Source organism: Cinclus cinclus, chromosome 3 (assembly GCF_963662255.1).
Source record: "Cinclus cinclus chromosome 3, bCinCin1.1, whole genome shotgun sequence".
Lineage (NCBI taxonomy): Eukaryota > Metazoa > Chordata > Aves > Passeriformes > Cinclidae > Cinclus > Cinclus cinclus.
This window is the reverse complement of record NC_085048.1, coordinates 15,237,393-15,257,136: the sequence shown is the minus strand read 5'-3', so window position 1 is coordinate 15,257,136 and position 19,744 is coordinate 15,237,393. Positions and strand designations below refer to the sequence as shown.

The 19,744-nt window shown below is 34.9% G+C and overlaps 1 protein-coding gene across 1 annotated transcript in view; it reads left to right on the top strand.

The window, feature by feature from the left end:
- The window catches only part of ASAP2 (ArfGAP with SH3 domain, ankyrin repeat and PH domain 2), an 88,714-nt gene that overhangs the window by 62,166 nt on the left and 6,804 nt on the right, over nt 1-19,744 (top strand). Inside the window, exons 13-26 of the mRNA XM_062488501.1 lie at nt 1,676-1,763; nt 3,534-3,582; nt 3,692-3,858; nt 5,231-5,364; nt 6,092-6,186; nt 7,819-8,008; nt 8,401-8,486; nt 8,672-8,787; nt 9,241-9,308; nt 10,090-10,203; nt 13,784-14,039; nt 16,632-16,781; nt 17,648-17,816; nt 19,113-19,189. Coding sequence (XP_062344485.1) covers nt 1,676-1,763; nt 3,534-3,582; nt 3,692-3,858; nt 5,231-5,364; nt 6,092-6,186; nt 7,819-8,008; nt 8,401-8,486; nt 8,672-8,787; nt 9,241-9,308; nt 10,090-10,203; nt 13,784-14,039; nt 16,632-16,781; nt 17,648-17,816; nt 19,113-19,189 — 1,759 coding nt within the window. The remainder of the gene's footprint in view (nt 1-1,675; nt 1,764-3,533; nt 3,583-3,691; nt 3,859-5,230; nt 5,365-6,091; nt 6,187-7,818; nt 8,009-8,400; nt 8,487-8,671; nt 8,788-9,240; nt 9,309-10,089; nt 10,204-13,783; nt 14,040-16,631; nt 16,782-17,647; nt 17,817-19,112; nt 19,190-19,744) is intronic.

Sequence of the window (19,744 nt, the reverse complement as noted above, 5' to 3'; positions counted from 1 at the left end):
CTATACAATTAATAATTTATAAATAAATATAAATATATATAACTAAATAATTAAAACTGTATGCAGTTCAACCACTAAAAGGAAGCCTGGAATTTGAAAAGCTATTTATTAGGCAGAGAATACAATGCGATTGTCAATAAATTGTCATCTTGCTGCCTCCAAAATCTCTCTTGGGTATAATTTGTTTTTCATTGCCCAGCAAGTGACCTACACATTTATTGTTTCAAAGCTTGCATGACTTTGTTTTGTCTGCTGCTTATGCTGGGCAAAGCACGAGCCTGCTATTTTTCAAGGACACCATGCTTATTTTTCTTCCTAACAGGAAAAAAATGCATAATTGTTTCCTTGCTTATGTTTGTCCATGGTTTTGATTTTTTTTAACTGGTCTTCAGATACAATGATACTGTTCTTTTTTGGCCAGCTGTATTGTTTTATCAGATTGTTTCAAGGGAATCTGTAATCTTTTGACTTGTTGGCCCTTGTTTTTGAATTAAATGTTTTCATCAATAAATTTAGATGAGATTGTGAGAATGTCTACATTTCTTATGATTCATTGCAAGTTAATGTCATGTGATAGTACAGTTTCATTTGGTTATAGTTTTGTTTAGTCTAAATCTTACTTTAGCAACTTAGTCTATTAATATGGTTTGAGTGCATCAGTAAGTGTGGTAATGTGTTTGTGAATATTGCTATCCTTATAATAGTCCTTTCCTAATGGTTGAAATTACTATTGTTTTAGATATTATTGTCTAGGGAAAAGGTTGACGAGTTAAATCTGCTTTCTGATTTAATTATTCTAAAAGAAGAGTGTTATCAGTTGTAGGAAGTGAAAGCCATTCATCAAGTCAAGGTTGCTAACAAGCCTTTCTAGATCCTACCCCTACCTGTAGCACAGGTAGGTTAATTGAAAGAAGAGTGCAGAGGTGCTGTTTGAAGAGTCTTTGTAGCCTTTATAAGTCTTTCAAAATGCAGGTTCCTTGTGAATCTTGCTTTTAGTAGAACACTGTTGCTTTCTATTAAAAAAGGAACTGAAATAGCTGAGAGGAACCTGACTAGAAAATATATATCTTTTAAAAGTATATATTATTACACTTGATTTTTTAGTAATGAGCTAGCTCACTTTACTTTTACATATGTTTGCTGCAATCATTGTCTGTGAAAATTTCTTATTTTCCATCTCTGGGTTCCCTTCACTGATTTAAAAATTCAGCATTTGTTCTCATCTGGTTTTCTGGGGACCCCTTGCAGCCATTAGCAGGAGTGAAAATAATTAATTATTGAAAACTAAACAAGTAATTTTTTAAAACTAAATGTCTTAATTTTTTAAAAAATGAATGTCTGAGTGTTACGGAATTACATGTAAGGAAGAACCTGTCTCTTTTGTACCCAGTTCCTTCAGGTAGGTGTTCCTGTTTAGGGGTAATTGAAGAGATTCTACCCTTCTTCCTTTCAAAATTCTACTGTCTATTCAGTTACTAGTAAACAAAATAGTCAAATAAAAGTAGCTTATGAACCATAATGCAGAAGAAAACATGAGTGAAAAACTAAGGACCTTAAACATTTACCAGCCATTTGTCAAGTCTTTTTGGCCAGCGGGACATTATCCTGTTCTTTCAATCTGCAGGGTTCAGTCAGTATGGATATACTAAAATGTGTATGTTTTATCTTCAAATAGGCTAACCGACCTCCAGCAAAACTCAATCTGTTAACCTGCCAAGTGAAAACAAACCCAGAGGAGAAAAAGTGTTTTGACCTCATATCACGTAGGTTTGTTGTTCAGGTCTTTTTACTTGAAGCTCATAGCAGAATTTTGCAGTATTTCTGTAGATGTGTCAGTAATCCACTAGAACATTTTTGCCATTGTAGAATGCTTCCCTTTATAAAATGCCCTTCCTGTGACAATTTGACCTTTCAGTTATTTTAGCATTATGCAACTAACTGTGCCTGTTTCTTTGGAAAACCACGTGTTTTTAAAAGCTGTCTTCACTTCTTTTTTCAATTTAATTTTTTGCTGTCTTACAGCAGAGTAACTATTTTTTGCTATGACATCACTCTTCCTACTGATAATGTCCTAGCTGATCATCTTGAAAAGTTATAACTTTTGGACAAGATCGAAAGATGTTTGTAAAACTTTAAAATTTAAGTCTGGTGGTTACTATGCAACTGTGAAGAAAATACTAAAAGCACTTTTTGTTTTTTATGATGTCAAAATAGATAAAAAGTGAATAACCACTGAAACGGAATAATTTTTGAATTAGAATGGGATGATATGAAATTGTGTAGTAGAATGTTTCCTTTGTTTTCTCACTAGGATATTTTACTGAATTATCTATCTCAAATTAGCTGGGGAAAAGAATATAAATGTATTCTTCATTTGTTCCTTTATTAAAGCATAAAGTTCTTCAGCATTTGTAAATGTAAGCTGGGCTGCTTAAGTGAGTAGACTTGAATGCTTGTGTTCAACATACAACTAATTCATTTCTGCCCAAGCAACTGGGCTTCCCTGTTTGCTTTTGCACTTTCTTTGTTGATGACCATGCCATGTTTTGCCCAGTATCAGCTTATTTCAATGTTACCACGCACTTGAAAAGGTATGACTGGCCTTTTTAGCCTTCTCCAGATGACTTTTTCACTTTGTATTATTGTAGAGTTAAAAAAAATTCCTTGTTCTTTACAAAATGCAAATTGATGTATCATGGCAAGAAAAAAATCTCTTAAAGTAGCACTTTCCTTTCTGTTCTTTCACTATCTTAATATTTTCCATGCTTGAAGGTATCTTTTATTACCTTTTAGCCTGAATATTTTTCAAACTTTAGAACTCATCATCTTAAAATATTTTTGCCAATAGCTTTACCTCTATTGTTTTCATCAACTATTCTCACTCCAGCTCAGTCATTAAACTGTATCATATCTTATTCTGCATAGACTTAAAATGCATCATGCATTTTTCTTTAGTAGTACACTATGATAACAATGCTTAGAATTAGAAAAGTAATAGTAAGTTAAAAATCATGAGCTTGGTTTAATTGAAACAGACTGGGGCTCATGCCTGTTGTAGTTTGGACTTTGTGTCTGGCAGATTTTTTTTTTTAAGTTTGTGATTACTGGGTTTTAAGAGCTCATCTGAGCTCTTTAAGTCTTTCTTACATACACAGATAAACTCAAATATGAACTCTGTATTTTACTCCCCTCCCTCCCAGCAGAGCTTTATACTTGTGATTACTGAGGTTATATCCAGAACACGGAACATTTCCTTTGCTCTCCTGCTGCTTGTGTGGTAAAAGCACAGCACTGAAGAAAGCAGCTTCTGTTTAAAATGCAGCAAGCCACCTTGTGTAAATGCAGATGTAATCATACATAACTGTAGGTAGTAAGGTGAAACGTCTTAGATAGACTTTTTGTCTGTCAACACACTCCAGTGATGAGAATAGAGACATCAGGAATCAATTAGTTTTAGATTTCATTGAGAGATTTCTGCAAGATGAGTTGTTCAATAATTTTTTTAATCAGTATGTGAATTATTTATTGTGCAGACGACAGAACATACCACTTTCAAGCAGAGGATGAACAGGAATGTCAAATGTGAGTTACTTTGCTAATTTTATTTTTTGACATTGGCGATCTACTGAGACTTACTTTGAACTCCAGAAGTGCCATAACACTTAATAGCAAAATATTACTACTATTTTAGATGGACATCTGTGCTGCAAAACAGCAAAGAGGAAGCTTTAAATAATGCATTCAAAGGAGATGATAACACAGGAGAAAATAATATTGTCCAGGAATTGACAAAAGAAATTATATCTGAAGTCCAGAGGATGACTGGAAATGATGTTTGTTGTGACTGTGGAGCACAAGGTGACTCAATTAAGCATATTTCTAATTGGTAAAAATTCGTTTTCTCATGCGGATATTTAAGCTAATGTTTTATGCTTTCTCTTTTACTCATTATTTCACAAAAATTGTGCACATAGTAGAATATGTTAACAGTTTAATGGAACTACTTTAGTAAGATTGATTTGCTCTATGCTTCTTATCAGAGGGGAGAAAAGTTACTAAGAAGTTTATTTTTCTCCCATGTATTTTGCTAATTGTAGCTTTTGCTTATATAAATCAAATGAACTTATATAAAACATGGGTTAATAATGTAAGATTTAGGAAAAAACTGAGCAGCCATAAGTTAGTTGAAGCATTTTCTTAATACACCTTTTTTCTTTTTCTTTTTTTTTTTAATCATGTTTGATGGAAAAGTGAGACAAGGAATATATCTAAGGCTGTATACATTTTGAGAAGAATGCTTCTGCTGACTTACGGTTTGCAGTGTTGGTTTTGTTGATCAATTAATTTCTACTTTAACCCTCTTCAAATTATTTTTAAAATCCTGCTGTTTCCTGTGTTCTTTTATGTTGCAGTGGCACTGCAGGTTTTTTGATGTAAAACTGTAACTGCAAGCATCAGCTCTGATGTTGTAAGCACTTTCCAAATAGATAGTTACTTCCACCAATAACTATTGTATAAGACTATGGGAAGAATCAAGCCTGCTGCCTTAAAAAAAAAAAAAAGAGTATAAATAGCAACTAACAAACCTTTATCAAAAAAAAAATAGTTGCTAAGCTGTCTAAATCTTCAGACATTAATTATTTGACTGGAAGATGAGGGAATGATGTAGTAAATGAAAGTTACCAGGGAAAAGACAGTCGAGGGCTATGAAAGGAGAGGGATGAGCCTTAGTATCTTTGAAGTAGTTGAGTGAGACTCTTGTAGTGTGTGCTTTGTGTGCACTTTTGAATCACTTCTGCTTCACTTAGTCTAAAGTCTATATTTGAAGTACAAAAGAAGCTGAACTCTTTAAGTGTTATTTCAGTTTAAACTGCACCTGTATTTCCAGTTGGGAGTGTGATGCCATTATACTGGTGGTGGGAAAATGCAGCTCCAGAAAGTTGTTTGAGGAATGACAAACTGGAGTGGTTAAGGGGCTCCCTTGGATAGCAGTATCTTTTACAAAAATGTAATCAAAATTCTACTCTTACTTCTTTCAGCATTGAAAAAGATAAAAAGGTGTTTTTTTCCAGGTAGAATAAATGTAAAGACACAAATTAAAAACATATATATATATATGTGATAATGTAAAAGAATCTTAATTTACAGAATTTCATTTTTGTATTCTAAGTTTTCTAGATGAAATAATTGCCTGAATAAATTTTAATTCTGTGGATGTCTTCAATTTCAGATCCTACCTGGCTTTCAACAAATTTGGGAATTTTAACTTGCATTGAATGCTCAGGAATCCATAGAGAACTTGGTGTTCACTATTCCAGAATGCAATCACTTACATTAGATGTGCTGGGAACATCTGAACTTTTGGTAATCAAATTGCTTTTATTAACTCAAAAATAGTACTGTAAAATACTTATAACACAAGTGTAATTTCTGTCACTTTAGCAAGGTGTTCCCATCCTGAAGTTGTCTCTGGAAAAACACAGTTTAAGACAGCCTAATTTTTGAAGTTTATTGGAATTTCTTGTAACATAGTGTCCTACTGTAAAATTTTTTTTATCTTAGAACTCAAATTAGTAGAGGCTTCATATTTTTTGTGTTTTCAAATATTTTTATCCTGAGTTGCTTTTCAAAAGAACGCAGCTGTTTGACGTATAAATGCCTCAGATTGAAAACTGGAGGACTTTGCAAATACTTAATCCATTAATTATTTAGCGTTATTTTAGAAGACAACTTTAATCCCCAAAGGAAAAAATTACTTTTAGCTTTGCTACACAAAAAAGTTACCACTTACCAGCTGCTCCATTAGTTTGTATGTGTGTTCTTAGCCAGCACATAGTATTTGCATTTACTGTATGAACTGGTGTCTGGATGGTTTATTCTGCAGTTACTTGTTCATGTGGTAAATCCCAGTTGAAAATTCACATCCAAAAAATGTCCCTAATCTATTTGTTATTGCTGATATAGCAGCAGACCAAGGAATGAGAAATAAGAGGTCCTAACTCTCATTTTCTCTTGTTCTCCCCTTGTTATGTGTATGGCTAATAACTGAACATGTTTATTAATTGAGCTGTGGGATTTTGTTTTTTAACAGCTTGCAAAGAATATTGGGAATGCTGGATTTAATGAGATTATGGAATTCTGTCTTCCAGTTGATGAGATGGTCAAGCCTAATCCAAGCAGCGACATGTAAGTAAAGAGCCACTACTTCTGAGAAAGGCAGGCATTTAATTTATTGCTGAGGGGCTGTGCCATTATGGTTTTCACTGGCAGGCCATGGAAGATGTGTAATATCTTATGTATAGTCTTATAGCTGAGGAGTAAACCTTTTGTTTGATGCTTTGCATGTCTCTCTTACTGAGCTTTAGCTGACTGTACCTTCCCCAATAGTAAGGAACGTCTTACTAACTCTTTGAGTCATGGTAATTAACTGTGACTTGTTGGGAACCTTAAAGACATACAAGGCTAGGGATTAAAACCAAAGCAAATTATTCTGTGCTATTTGAAAACAAAATCAAAATTGTAATGAAGTGCACATTTACTTGAAAGATACAGAACAGCCTTTAGAAACTACACCTAGGACCGAAGTCCGTGTGGAATGAAGACAGAGCATTTAACTGAATTCTTCAAGAGCGCTGAACAGTGATGGCAGAGATACAGCAAGGACAGCTGCCTACTTGGCTGGGTACTACTCATCATAAAAGGGCTAGTAAACAATGTAGAAACAAACCCAGAAGAATTGGCTCTGGCTGAAGCTGATTTTACTTTAGGTGGATTTTTAGCATTCTGACAAAACCAGTGTTAAACAGGGCAGTTTAGATAATTTTTGACTACTGCTATCAAAAATAATGCAGAGTAATAGTACTAATAATTTAAATTACTAATACTTTTACCATATGCTGAATTGATATAATGAGAACACTTATCAAAATTTGTATTTAAAAAGATAATTTCGTTTGATACCTCTGCTTATCAAATTTGGGGGTGTTTTATTGAAATGAGAACCTGAATACTGTCAAATGCTTTATGAACAAGGGTTATCCATTGATCCAATTTATTATTATTTATTGGGGTTTTTTATTTTTTGCCCATTATATAGTATCTAGATGATGTGGTATGACTTTTTAAAATGTCTTCTGTGCAATGCTGTGTACATCCCAGGAGCTGGTAAGGAGTTATGCCTTTGGGAGGCAAGCAAACTCCTGACTTGGAGTGCTGGGAGGAGGGGTGGGTGTGTTACTGGGCATCAACAGCAGAAACGATAACTCGTGCTGAGTCAGGTGCACTAAGTTTTCATCTCAGTTTAGAAATGTCACTAAAAGCCCCGTCACATCCTCCCTGTTACAGTTCTGGTGGAGAGTTTAAAGAACAAAACTCACTGCTGTGAATTCAAATTCAAGGCCTGGATAGTCTGTGCAGAGGTATAAGTTAGATATTTTTATTTTTTTTATCCCATGCCTTCCATCCCTTTCCAGCATGTGTAGGAATACCAAGTCAGGTAAACACAAACCTGCAAGGCAACATAAACCAACATTATGAAGCTTTGCTGTATCTTCTGTACATATAGAGCTGGATAGTCTTGATTGCAACATCATCATAGAATTTGGAGGAAGAAATTCGTGGTCTGTCTTCGTATTGGATATTTGATTCATTTTCTGTAGCTACATTTCATACTTGAAATATGAAACTGCATGGCTACATGCATATTTAAAAAGAAAAATTATCATAATGAATGATTTCAAGTGACTTGCATGTATTTATGGAAATGCTAATATGTATTCTCAGCTGAAAGTTATAGAAATAAATCATATTCAATTTCAGGAATGCAAGAAAAGATTACATTACTGCCAAGTATATTGAGAGAAAGTATGCAAGGAAGAAGCATGCAGACAATGCAGCTAAATTGCACGCTCTTTGTGAAGCAGTGAAATCAAGAGACATTCTTGGATTAGTTCAAGTGTATGCTGACGGCGTGGATCTCACAGAAAAAATTCCACTGGCCAATGGCCATGTAAGTGTTGTAAATTTTATAAGGCAAATTGTAACTGCAATATGCATTCATTAATTAAAAATTATTTGGAATAGTATCTGAAATAATATCTGTCCTGAATGTATGTCCTATTAATTATGTAATTTTGCAATATAAAAGAGGATACTAAATACTTCTATCTAAAATTGTTTCCAAGTTCTATCTTATTTTAAATTTATTAAAACATTAAATCATTCAGTAATCTGTTCATTTTCAACCCATTTATTTATTTACTTTAAAGGAACAAAAGGGACACAGTAAATCTTCATAGATATTATAATGGTAGCATGCTTGAATATTTTGAAATTATGTGTTTTATTTGATTCAATTAATGTGTTACTAAAATTTCTTCTTCTTTTTCATTTTATTCTTAGGAGCAAGATGAAACAGCGCTGCACCTTGCTGTTAGATCAGTTGATAGAACATCCCTTCATATAGTTGACTTTTTAGTGCAGAACAGGTAAGTATGGAAAGCTAAATATTGACATTGTTTTTATGTTAGAGTAGTAGAAATACTAAGTAAATACAATAAAGCTGTATTTGCAAATGTAATTTTATTCTTTGAAAATCTAATGACAGTGGCTTAATAAAATAGGGTGGGAAACTTAAGTTTAATTATCTTTCTTCTTTCTTGTACTCCAAAAGTGGCAATCTAGATAAGCAGACCTGTAAAGGTAGCACAGCCCTGCATTACTGCTGTCTAACAGACAACGTTGAGTGCCTCAAACTGCTGCTGAGAGGGAAGGCTTCTATTGAAATAGGTAAAAGGGTAATGTGTACTTCAGTTTCCTATTTGTCACTGCTTCAGATAAGAAACAGTGAAGTTGGAATAAGTGCACTTTCTTCTCTATTGTTTATCATAATTCTGCAAATATAATCTTCATTGTTAGAATCAGCATTTACTGTTTATTTCAAGTTTAAAATTGACTTATGTATTACACTTAGTTTTTAAATAGGTTTAGATTTTTAACTGCTCTTTTGTTTTCAAGTTATACACTGCCATTTCATGGCTATCATTCACATGTGTATGGCATATTGAATTGCTACTGCTTGTCGTGTTCAGAAGGTTGATGTGAGTTGGACCTACCTATGAAAAAAGAGATGAGTTTTTGTGTGTGTTGGTCTAGTACTTCACTATGCAGGTTTGTCTTTAGTAATGGACTTGTTAATAGTGACACCTCTCATCATACATTTCTTTTTTCACTGTAATATAGCAAATGAAGCAGGAGAGACGCCACTTGATATAGCTAAACGTTTAAAACATACTCACTGTGAAGAGTTGGTGAGTATTGTCTGTGCATTTCATGTCTCATCATTTAACAGTTTACAGCTGAATATTCAGTGAATATATTCCAGATGCAATAGTGGTGTACTAGAAATAGTTATATCCTCAGAAATACTCATATGCTTACGTAAAGTTACGTGCTCTTAAGAAAACAGTATTTTTCTTCAGATGCAAGGGAGTGGTTGAGTCACCTTTCCTGGAGGTATTTAGAAATGATGTAGATGTGGCACTTAGGGTTATGGTTTAGTGGGGGGTGTAGCACTTCTGGGTTCATGGTTGGACTTAAAGGTCTTTTCCAACCTAAATGGTTCTGTGAAGCTAAATGTCTGACATCTCCTTGAAATCTAATTGCTAAAGTACTTCTTACATGTGAAAGCCATGGATGAAGGCCGTTATCTTGTTGCCCAGAGAAGTTGTGAATGCCACGTCATATTAGGGGGGGGTCAAGGCTTATTAATAAGTGACAAGGAAACTGTCATCGCAGTTAATTTCTTTGAATTGCAATTTCTAAATCAAAGCAAATACAATGTGGTGCTTCTTCTCAGTAAATGGAGAATGGATCTACAATGGTTAATGAAATGTCTAGTTACTTCTGATTTATTTGTGTTGTATTTGGTAACACATCTTAATTTAAATTTACTTCAGTGCAGTAATTTTCCAGATTGCTGAAATCAAGATTCTTCCTGTATGTGGACTTTGTTTGCTTTTAAACATATTGTTTTAAAATGAGTACTGCCTATAACATAAGTGTCAACAGTCATCTATTTTTTTTCTGTAGCTTACTCAAGCACTATCGGGAAGATTTAATTCTCATGTTCATGTAGAATATGAATGGCGATTACTTCATGAAGATTTGGATGAAAGTGATGATGATGTGGATGAAAAGCTGCAGGTTTGTATCAGCATTATTTTTCTGTGCACATGTATGTGTAAGTGTGATGTTCATAATTATCTCAATAACTTTGCTTTTTACTATAGGTATGAAGACACTGTGAAATAAATTTCTGTAGTAAAATGCAGTAGCTTAAATTTTTGTTCTGGAATTATAGTTGGTCTTCTTTTTCCTCTTAAAACATGACCATGTGGTTCCAAATTATAATTAGCCATGTGTTATATCTTCTTTTCAATCAAGTCGATAGTTGGTTTCCATACATCGGGAATATTTAGATCTGCTGATTGTGAAGCAAGTCTAACATGAACTGGGAAAATTGCCTTTACAAAGGCAGGCACTTAAGACTATCTCCTCATGTTTGTGAAACATCTCCAGTCAATGGCTCTAATTTTAGAGTTGTAAAAGTTTATGTTTTGTCTTCAACTGAACCTGTGCATTAAATAAGCTACATCCATTAACAGCAGGATAGGGTCTTAGTGCCAAATCTTCACGTATAAAGTAATTTTTCATTTTCATGCTTTTCATACCTGAAATGTCTAGTGGAGTTGTGGTACTTTTAAGTTCAGAATCACAGCATGGTTGGGATTGGAAGTCAAACCTCCTTGCTACAGCAGGGTCACCTGGAGCCAGTTGCCTGGGACCATGTCCAAATGGCTTGAACAACAGTCATATTGCAAAACATTCCAATAGCACAGAAACTTCATTGCATTTTCAGAATTTAATTTCCCAGTTCAGGGCCCAACTTGAAAAATTCTTTAAGCACCGAAACACACAAACATGTAAAAAACTACCATGTTTTGACTACTAAAAATGGTATGGCTTTCTAGGGGACAAGTAATTTGAAATTATGTATAGGCTCCAAAATACTAATGACATCCTGAAACTTTCATAATTTGAAGTGTTCCATGTAAGTATTAAACAGGTTTTTGTTCTTTGTGTTTGTGGTGTTATAATTGCTTATAGCCTTTTCTGCTTTCTTTATGAAATATAAGGAATACATAATAGGCTTTATATTAGTCTTCAGATGTTAGCACAACATTATTTGAAAGTAGCTAACAAAAACCCCTTTCCCCTCTGGCTAATGAAATACTACTTTTACTTTCTACAAACTTGAGAATTTTAATACATCTCTTGCAAAATCCTTCATCTCAACTAGGGCATAAATTGCTAACACTAAATTAATAAAATAAAACCAAGTTTCATGTGTTGGGTTTTTCTTTGTTTTCAGAAATATTAAAACCTGACACAGGTTCATTTCCATTACCTTCATAGAATATCTTTAAAATTTTTAGTTCATCAGACCATTAAATTGGCTTAAATGTTTTGGAGACCAATTTTGACATCAATAATTCCTCTGTTGCAAAATACCATTTTTACAATACTGTGAGTGCATGCTGTCTTTTCCACATGTCGTATCTCTTAGTCCAAGACAGCTGTTACTTCTGGTGCTTGACTTGAGCTAATTAGCAATAGAAGGTGTCACAGACCATTCTTTTCAAAGCACAATTTCTACCTTGTGAGACTCTTCTTAAGATTTTTTCTTCAAAATTTTGGTGTCTGTGGAAGAATCTGGAATCCTTGAGCTGTTAAATCCAGTTCTTCTGCATGAGCATTCTATATCCCCATATTTATGTATTCCTATATATTTTATCACCCTCCAGATAATAACAATAGTAATGGTGATCGTTTTGATAAAACAGATTTAAACCTTTAGAGGTCTAATTTTTTCCAGCTGTAAAAGTTTTTGGTAATTTAGAAATACAAATCCCTTTCTAGCATGATCTAAATTTGCTTTTTGATCTGTTCTTGTCCTTCACTTTTTTTATGGTTGCCTGTTGCCTTCTGCAGTTGAGTGGGGTTTTTTGTCTAGTCCCTGAGCTCCATCGCATATAGGAAAGTGTCTGCTACTCAGCAGTATGGCTAAAATAATGAAGCTCGTACTTCACTGCCCACTATTAATAGGTTTATACTGCAGGGACTTTTGGAAGGATATTAAAGACTATTAATCAGAGTCCCAGTGTCTGCGACTACACTGTTTGCACGGGTGAATACTGCTGTTGTTTAGGATCACATCAGAGTTTTGTTTTTAAACATCAAGATACTGGGTGAATCTTGCTGGCAAGACCATGGAATCAGTTTTGTAATCTGTGTCAGAACAGGTCATGTCTGAAATTTAAGTTCTTTAGCTAGACTATTTCATATGAAAGAGAGCCTAACCTAAAAGAAGGTTAAGATAATTCAACTTGTTTCTGCTGTTGTTGTACATCATGGCTGCCTGGTCCTGCCTTATCTTCTGCCTCCACTGGCACACATTTTGTTCCTGTATTGAACTGCTTCAGTTTGGTGAGCGAGTGAAAAGCTGAATCATAAAGATGAAAAAGAATTTTCTGCTGGTTTAGAAACCAGAAGAAGGTGTGGGCTGAAACAAGTCCCAGAACTAGGACAGTGGAGAGGTCAGGGAATGGACAGTGTCAGCCAGTGAGGAGTGAGGCTGCAAAGCCAAAGCAAGGGTAGGGACTATCATGTACATCATTCTGATAAGTCTTGGAGCTATAATGCTGTGTTCTAACATATCTAAAGGTCCTACATGACCAATCCAGAAGTAGGCATTGAATGTATTCAGAGGAAAATCAATTGTTTGGTAGTGATACTATTGATATAAATCTTTATTCTGCCTAAATGCTATTACTATAAATGGTTATTTTAATTTCATGCAGACAGTATGTCAGTATGGCATGTTTATCTAGCACTGTTTCTGAAGGTATATTTATGCTCTCTGGACTGTGGATTGCTAAAGCCCATTGCTGTACTAGCCACATGAACTTGTAACTCCAGCTATTTTAATTATCATTTAATAACAATAATGACTATGCTTGCTGTTGAAACAGGAAGAATAATGCTAAGTGCAGATGATTACTATGAATCTCAAAAACAGCTAATCAGATACAATTTGATAATGTGTGTGGGATGAGCAATGTTCCATCCCAGCTGCCAGTTGAAGTAATCTCCCTAACTTATCCAGCGATACCAGTGAGCTAAAAAGAGTTAATGAGAAGTTTTGACTACTCATTTCTTGTAGGCTGACCTACAGGTAGAATACTTAGATGAAATCTTGTCTGGGTTTTGAGGTCATGATCTTCCATTTGGGATTTAGTTCTTCAGATGAGGCTTAGGACCTTCAGTAGTTAATTTAGTTCTGAAAATACTGCTGGGTATTTTAATGCAGGGAAACTTTACTTGATCCAGTCTGAAAATCTATATTGGTTGTCTATATAAGTATAGTTTTGTGAATATAGGGACACAGTATTATCCTGTAGCAGTGTACTACAGAAGAAATGAGAATATATTAATAGTTTGGAAGTGCAATTCACCTTTCATCTTTTGTTGTTGTTAGGGTGCATAGTTACTTTGTCTTGAAGAGGGCAGAATGTGGGTTTTAGGTTACATATTAAAAGCAATAAAAATGCATTTTAGAAGCTATTTTTTTCTTTTTACTAATCAATAACTTCCTATCAACTACTAAATAAAATGAGTGCAACTAATGTGGTATCAATTAATACTTGTTTTTATTGTTTTAAAGCAACCCAGTCCCAACCGGAGAGAGGACAGGCCTGTCAGCTTCTACCAAATTGGATCAAACCAACTTCAGCCTAATGTAGCATCCTTAGCAAGAGATGCAGCAAACATTGCTAAGGACAAGCAAAGAGGATTTATGCCAAGTATATTACAGAATGAAACATATGGAGCAATACTCAGTGGCAGTCCACCTTCCATTCAGCCTGCAGTACCTGTTACAAGTAGTGCACCTCCTCTACCTCCAAGGAATATTGGCAAAGGTACTAGAAAATATCATTGTATGTTAGGAGAATAGGATCATAACTTTAAAAAAAAAAAATGTTTAGGTTTTCTATTACAGTTATTTTCCACAAGTAAGTATTTGAGCAGTTGATGGCTCAGTTGATTTTATATCCTTGAAGTGGATCTACATGTGTTCTGAGTTTGATTTTTGGTATACCCACAAGACAGTACCCAATAGCGTTTGGGAAAACAATACCCAGATAACCTCAGCAGAGTTAAACCATTTATTAACAGTATGGCTGTAGTCAATGTAGCTAATCAATTTTTTTTTTGTTATATTCAGTCTTTTCATACTTCTGTTTCTTGAAGATGTCATTGTCAGAGTTCAGTGTAAAGATAAAATTTCAATAGTATTTGTGTGCTGTGAAACTTAAGACCTCAGAGAATGGAGAGTGTATGCAGAACATGAGACTTTAACCTTGTAAATTCTTCTCTTAATGAGTACGTGCTTCAGGGTTGGAATAAGTGGAAGTGGAGAACTAGATGATTTAAGAGACCTGATAACTGACTGAAAAAACAGCTGCCAATTACTGGTTGTCCCCATTAGAGTGGTGTAAAAGTTCGTGTCTTATCCTGATTCAGAGGGTTGTGTGCTTGCAAAATCTACCATTAAAGCTGGTGCTGTGAACTTCATTCTTACCTTCTTATGTAATCTCTTTGCATCATAGTAAAGAAACATGAAGAAATATATATAGGTACTCTTTACAGGTCATATTTAGTGTGTTTCATTGTTTTAATACTTTTATTAATCCACCATCTTTCATGGAGGCTAAATTTATGTATTCAAGTCAAGAAAAGTTGCCATTAAAGACCTTGTTTTCTATGGTGCTGTATTTCCGACTCCGTAAGAGAAGATATGATCAGGAAATGTTCTAGGCAAACGTGGGTGGCTTCTGCCTGTGGGAACACTGTGCAGAGGTCAGAATGCAGGACTCCACACACCAGTGATTGTGCCTGAGATGGCAAACTGATCTTCTGTGTAATATGAAAAGTCACTTACAGAATGGCTGCATAAAACGGGCAGAAAAACCGAGAACACAAAAGCATGTTTTTTGTTACTTGGAAAGGGTAGCATGGGACTGGGGAAAATTTAGTTGCATATAAAACTTAACCAAGATAGGACTACGATAACATTTCACACAAAGCTTAATATCTAGGCAACATTTTTTTACTTGATGGAAAGGAGTGTTTTCCCCACCAACAGGAAAATTGATACAAGGAGCTTGCCTGGTTTGTTTAACTGCTAGATTCCATCTCTGAATTAGTAAATACAATTGAATAGTTAAAAAGACTGTTTTACCCTTTGATATTAATTTAATCATGGCCAATTATACCCACAGTTTGCCCTTGATTAAATGACGGATTTCAAAAAGCGTAATTTTAATTTCATTCCCAACCCTAAACTTCTTGGCATCACTGTAATAGAACTCATGCTGTGAAGACATGCTGCCTGCCTTAGAATATTAGCTCATATTCTTTCTTCAAGCAATGTATTAGCCTATTAATTTATATTCTTAGTTAAAAGCTATAATAGTTTCATTGACATAAATAATAAGCTATAATAGTAATAGTATATAAATAGTAGTTTAATAGCAATAAAATATATAATAGCTATAATATATATGATAGCTATAATATATAACATATAATATATATAATAGTAATAATATATAATATAAAGTAATAATATATATACTAATAATAGTATATATATAATAGTATAATATAAAAGCTATAACAGTATCATTCTTGTCAATTCCTGATGTTAATGTTATGCTTATGGTGTATCATTACTCCTTTATCCTCATAGCTTTAGGCTGTTTTCCAAGTCTTCTAAGCCTTTTATGCTTTTCTCTGCAACCTAATATTTGTTCATACTTTACTTTGTTTCATCTTTTCTTAATATGATACTCATGTGCTGAGTAGGGAGAAATTGCATAATATGTGCAAAATACTGTCTTTATCAAGAAAACCTGTAGAGTGTTTTTATGAAATGAGGAGGCAGCTCTTCAGAATGAAGCCTTTTAAGAGGTCCTGAAGAAATATTTTATGACTATTTCATTACTAGTTATTATAGCTTCTTGCTTGAGTAAAATTCAGGTTTACAGTTTTATTTTACTTCTAAGTCAAAACTGATGTTTCACTTTGAGTCAGCAATGTGTGCTCATGCTCGTGGAAGAGTGAGGTCCTTTTCTTGCAGTACCTGAGTACAGTTATCAGTCAGGGATTAAAGAAGGTAGCAAGAGTTGCCTTCTGCCTTCTTACTGAGAAATCTGCTTTTTCAAGTATTGACATATTTTAAAGTAATGACTGGAGACAAATTTTGCTTAGGTAAAGTGTTAGAAGTTTCTGGGTGAAGTCTTGCTGTGTAATTTTTTAACACCAGACTGATTTCTGCTCTGGCAGTCTATCAGGATGCAGTGACTATAGCTGTTGAATATAGTGTTGCTGAATATAGTGGTCTAGCCACACCATTTCTGAAAGCACGGGTGTGAATATTAACACTTTGTGCGTAGGGCAAACAATAATAATAATGCAGTATTTTCCTCTCTTTTTAGTTCAGCCTTCAGTTCTTGGCAGTGGTATTCAGACAATTTCTTCATCTAATGCAATGTGGAAGACAAATTCTTTAGGAGTGGAAAGTATAAGCAGGCAGAGGTCTTCATCAGATCCACCAGCTATTCATCCCCCTGTGCCGCCATTGCGTGTAACATCTACAAGTATGTTTCCACTTTCCCCTGTTTTCCCTTCTACTGTATCTATTCACAGTTGGCTTATTTTTCCATTTCCACAACTCATACTTCCTCTTTTGGTGACTTTAGCTTTGGCCTATCGTTCCCATTCAGTAACAAACTGTCTTCTCTGATGCTCCAGTGAGAACTATATGGTGTAGTGCAGGGTCAGCAGGAAACACCATCTATTACTAAAGCTAAAGGGCTCATCATTTTATGTGTGTATACATATATATATATATAATTTCAGTGCTGCATTTCTCACTAGTTGTAAAGGTGAGTATTACATGTAAGCCTGGGGCTGTTGTCTCCACATCGTGCTTGATTGTTGCAGACCACTGGAATGCAAAAGGATGTTTTAATTCACTCCCAGCTGCTGTTATGGTGATTTTAAGAATTCAATAGCAATTTTAATTAATTGCTAAACCTAGTCTTCTGTGAATTGTGAATCACAACAAGATTTTAAGAAAAGATGTTCGTCTAAATAAAATTTGCCTGATATTACTCACTTGGTTACTTTTCCATAAAACACAGACTGAATGCCTTGACTGAGCAAATAATATTAGCACTTTAAAAAAATGTATTCTGATCTGCTGTTTTCAAGAATATGACTGACTTCAGTAAGAATTTTCTTTGCTTACACTTTAATGTTTGAATAAATTTAAGAGCTCTCCAATTTCGACTAGGTGAAACAAAAGGTAAACCACTTTCCAAAGAGATCCTCCTTCTGTTACATCCAGTAAAGCATTTTTCTTAGATAAGCCCTGCAGCAGGGGAACCTGTAATGAGAATCCAAGAAATGAAATGGTAAATAGAAATTTAATTCCATGTTTCTGTCTAACTTTCCTATATAGATGTACTTTCTCCAGCACCACCACCTCCAGTGGCAAAGACAGCCAGCATTATAGAGGCTTTGAACCAGCAATCAAAACAGCAGCCAGCTCTTCCACAAACCAAGCCAACCCCCCCACCACTGCCCCCACAACCTCCTAGCAGAATCTCTCAGAGAAAGCCTATTCCTGGGTAACTGATGTCATTTTAGTCATTAATATACTTTGTAATTTTTATAACTTAATATATCTATAACATGCAATCATCAATAAGCATGCATGCTTTTGCCAGTGATGTGCCCTAAAGTGTGGGAAGGCAGATGCTAAGGACGTAGATGACAAGGATTCTTACAGTAAAAACAAGACAGCCTAGTGATTTAAGGTTATATGACTTGTAGAATATCTCCAGAACACCTAGCTATGATGGAGATAAAAAAAAACCAGAAAAAATATTCAATTCCCTATTCTCATCTAGTAACAAATGGGAGATAATGGAATCTAATGTCTGATTGTGCCATTTATTGTTCACATGTTTTGCGTTAGTTCTGTTCCATTGAATCTTTTCATTTGTGTCAGAAGTAGAAAGACCTGGAAAAGAAAAAAAAAACTTTTAAATTTGTAGAAAAATAAGTTGGGAGAGACAAATGCACTGGAAAACAGGATCATATCCAAAGCGTCCTTGTGAAATTGAAGTAGTAGTCAAGGGAAAAGAAGGCTTTCATTCAGTAAGCAATCCTTAGTAATTAAGAAACTTAACTACAGGAATGAAGCATGGAGAACAGCAGAGTATGGGTAAGCAAAAGTCCTTGGAAGAATGATGTGTAAGGACATAGTAAGTAAGGCAGATGACCCAGTGCTCTTGTGGAAGAGTTAGTTTTACCATAGCCTCCAAACAATAGGAATTAATTCTCACAACTGACTCAACGTCAGTGGTGCCTCAGCAGAACTGCTGTATTCAGTTTGGGGCATTGCAGTAAAATGAAATAATGAGGTGGGAACCAGGGGAGATCCAAATAGGGCCTTCGAGAAAATTTTTGAAGAAATAAGGTTTAATTTGCAAATTGGGACTGAAAGATGAAACAACCTTAAGCTCCTTTCTAGCCCTTTTTTCATATAACATACTACCTAAAAGGTAGACACAAAGTGTTGAAACTTGCTATAATGTACAGATAAATATGGATGCATTATTTTAAGAAAAAAATAAAATAAGAGTGAAAGGAACTTCAAATCTCAGGAAAAGAGACAAATGGCAATAATCAAACCTGTATTATTTTTTTACCTTACTTTTTTTAAAATTAAATGCAACTTTCAATTCACCTAATCAAAAATACAGAAGAAAAGTAGTATTTTTAAAAGCAAAATAGCTGCCACCAGATTTTACTGAAGATATGCCAAGACTTTTATAATTTGGAAAGTACTCTGTCTGTGTTGTTGCTTTTTGAGTCCTTGTTTGTTTCTGAAATGGACCAGTTTCTCACTTTCTGCACAGGACTGAGAAGTCATCTGGCTTAACTAACAAAGGGCAGACCAGAGGACTTGGGTCTCTACAACAACCTGGTAATTGTGGTTTAGAGATTTCTTTTATTGCAATTAAGCTGACATAACAAATGAAAGGGAGAGTGTGGGTTTGTTGAGGTTTTCTTTAATTTGTTTATTTACCTTACGCATTTAAATGTAATCAGTATCAACATTCTTCTTGTTTCTCTTTGTGATTGTGTAGGCCCTGATGCCTCAAGTTCTTTAGCAAGAGCAGAGCTATGGGCCAAATGCAGTCAATAATGGGACCATGTAATAAACAATCACAGAATGGTTGATGTTGTGAGGGACCTATGCAGGTCATTGGGTCTAACCCCTTTCCTCAAGTAGGGACAAGAGTGGGTTACACAGGACTGTGCCCAGAGGATGGAGACTCCACAACGTCTCTGGGAAACCTGTGCCTGTGCTGGGTCACCCTCACAGTGACAAAGTGTTTCCTCATGGTGACCAAATATTTCCTGATGTTCAGACACAGGCTCCTGTGTTTCAGTTTATGTCCACTGCCTCTGGTCCTGCTTTGCAGCCAGGTGGCCACCAACATATATTGGTGCATGGCCTGTTCATCCCCAGGTGCAGGACTTTGCA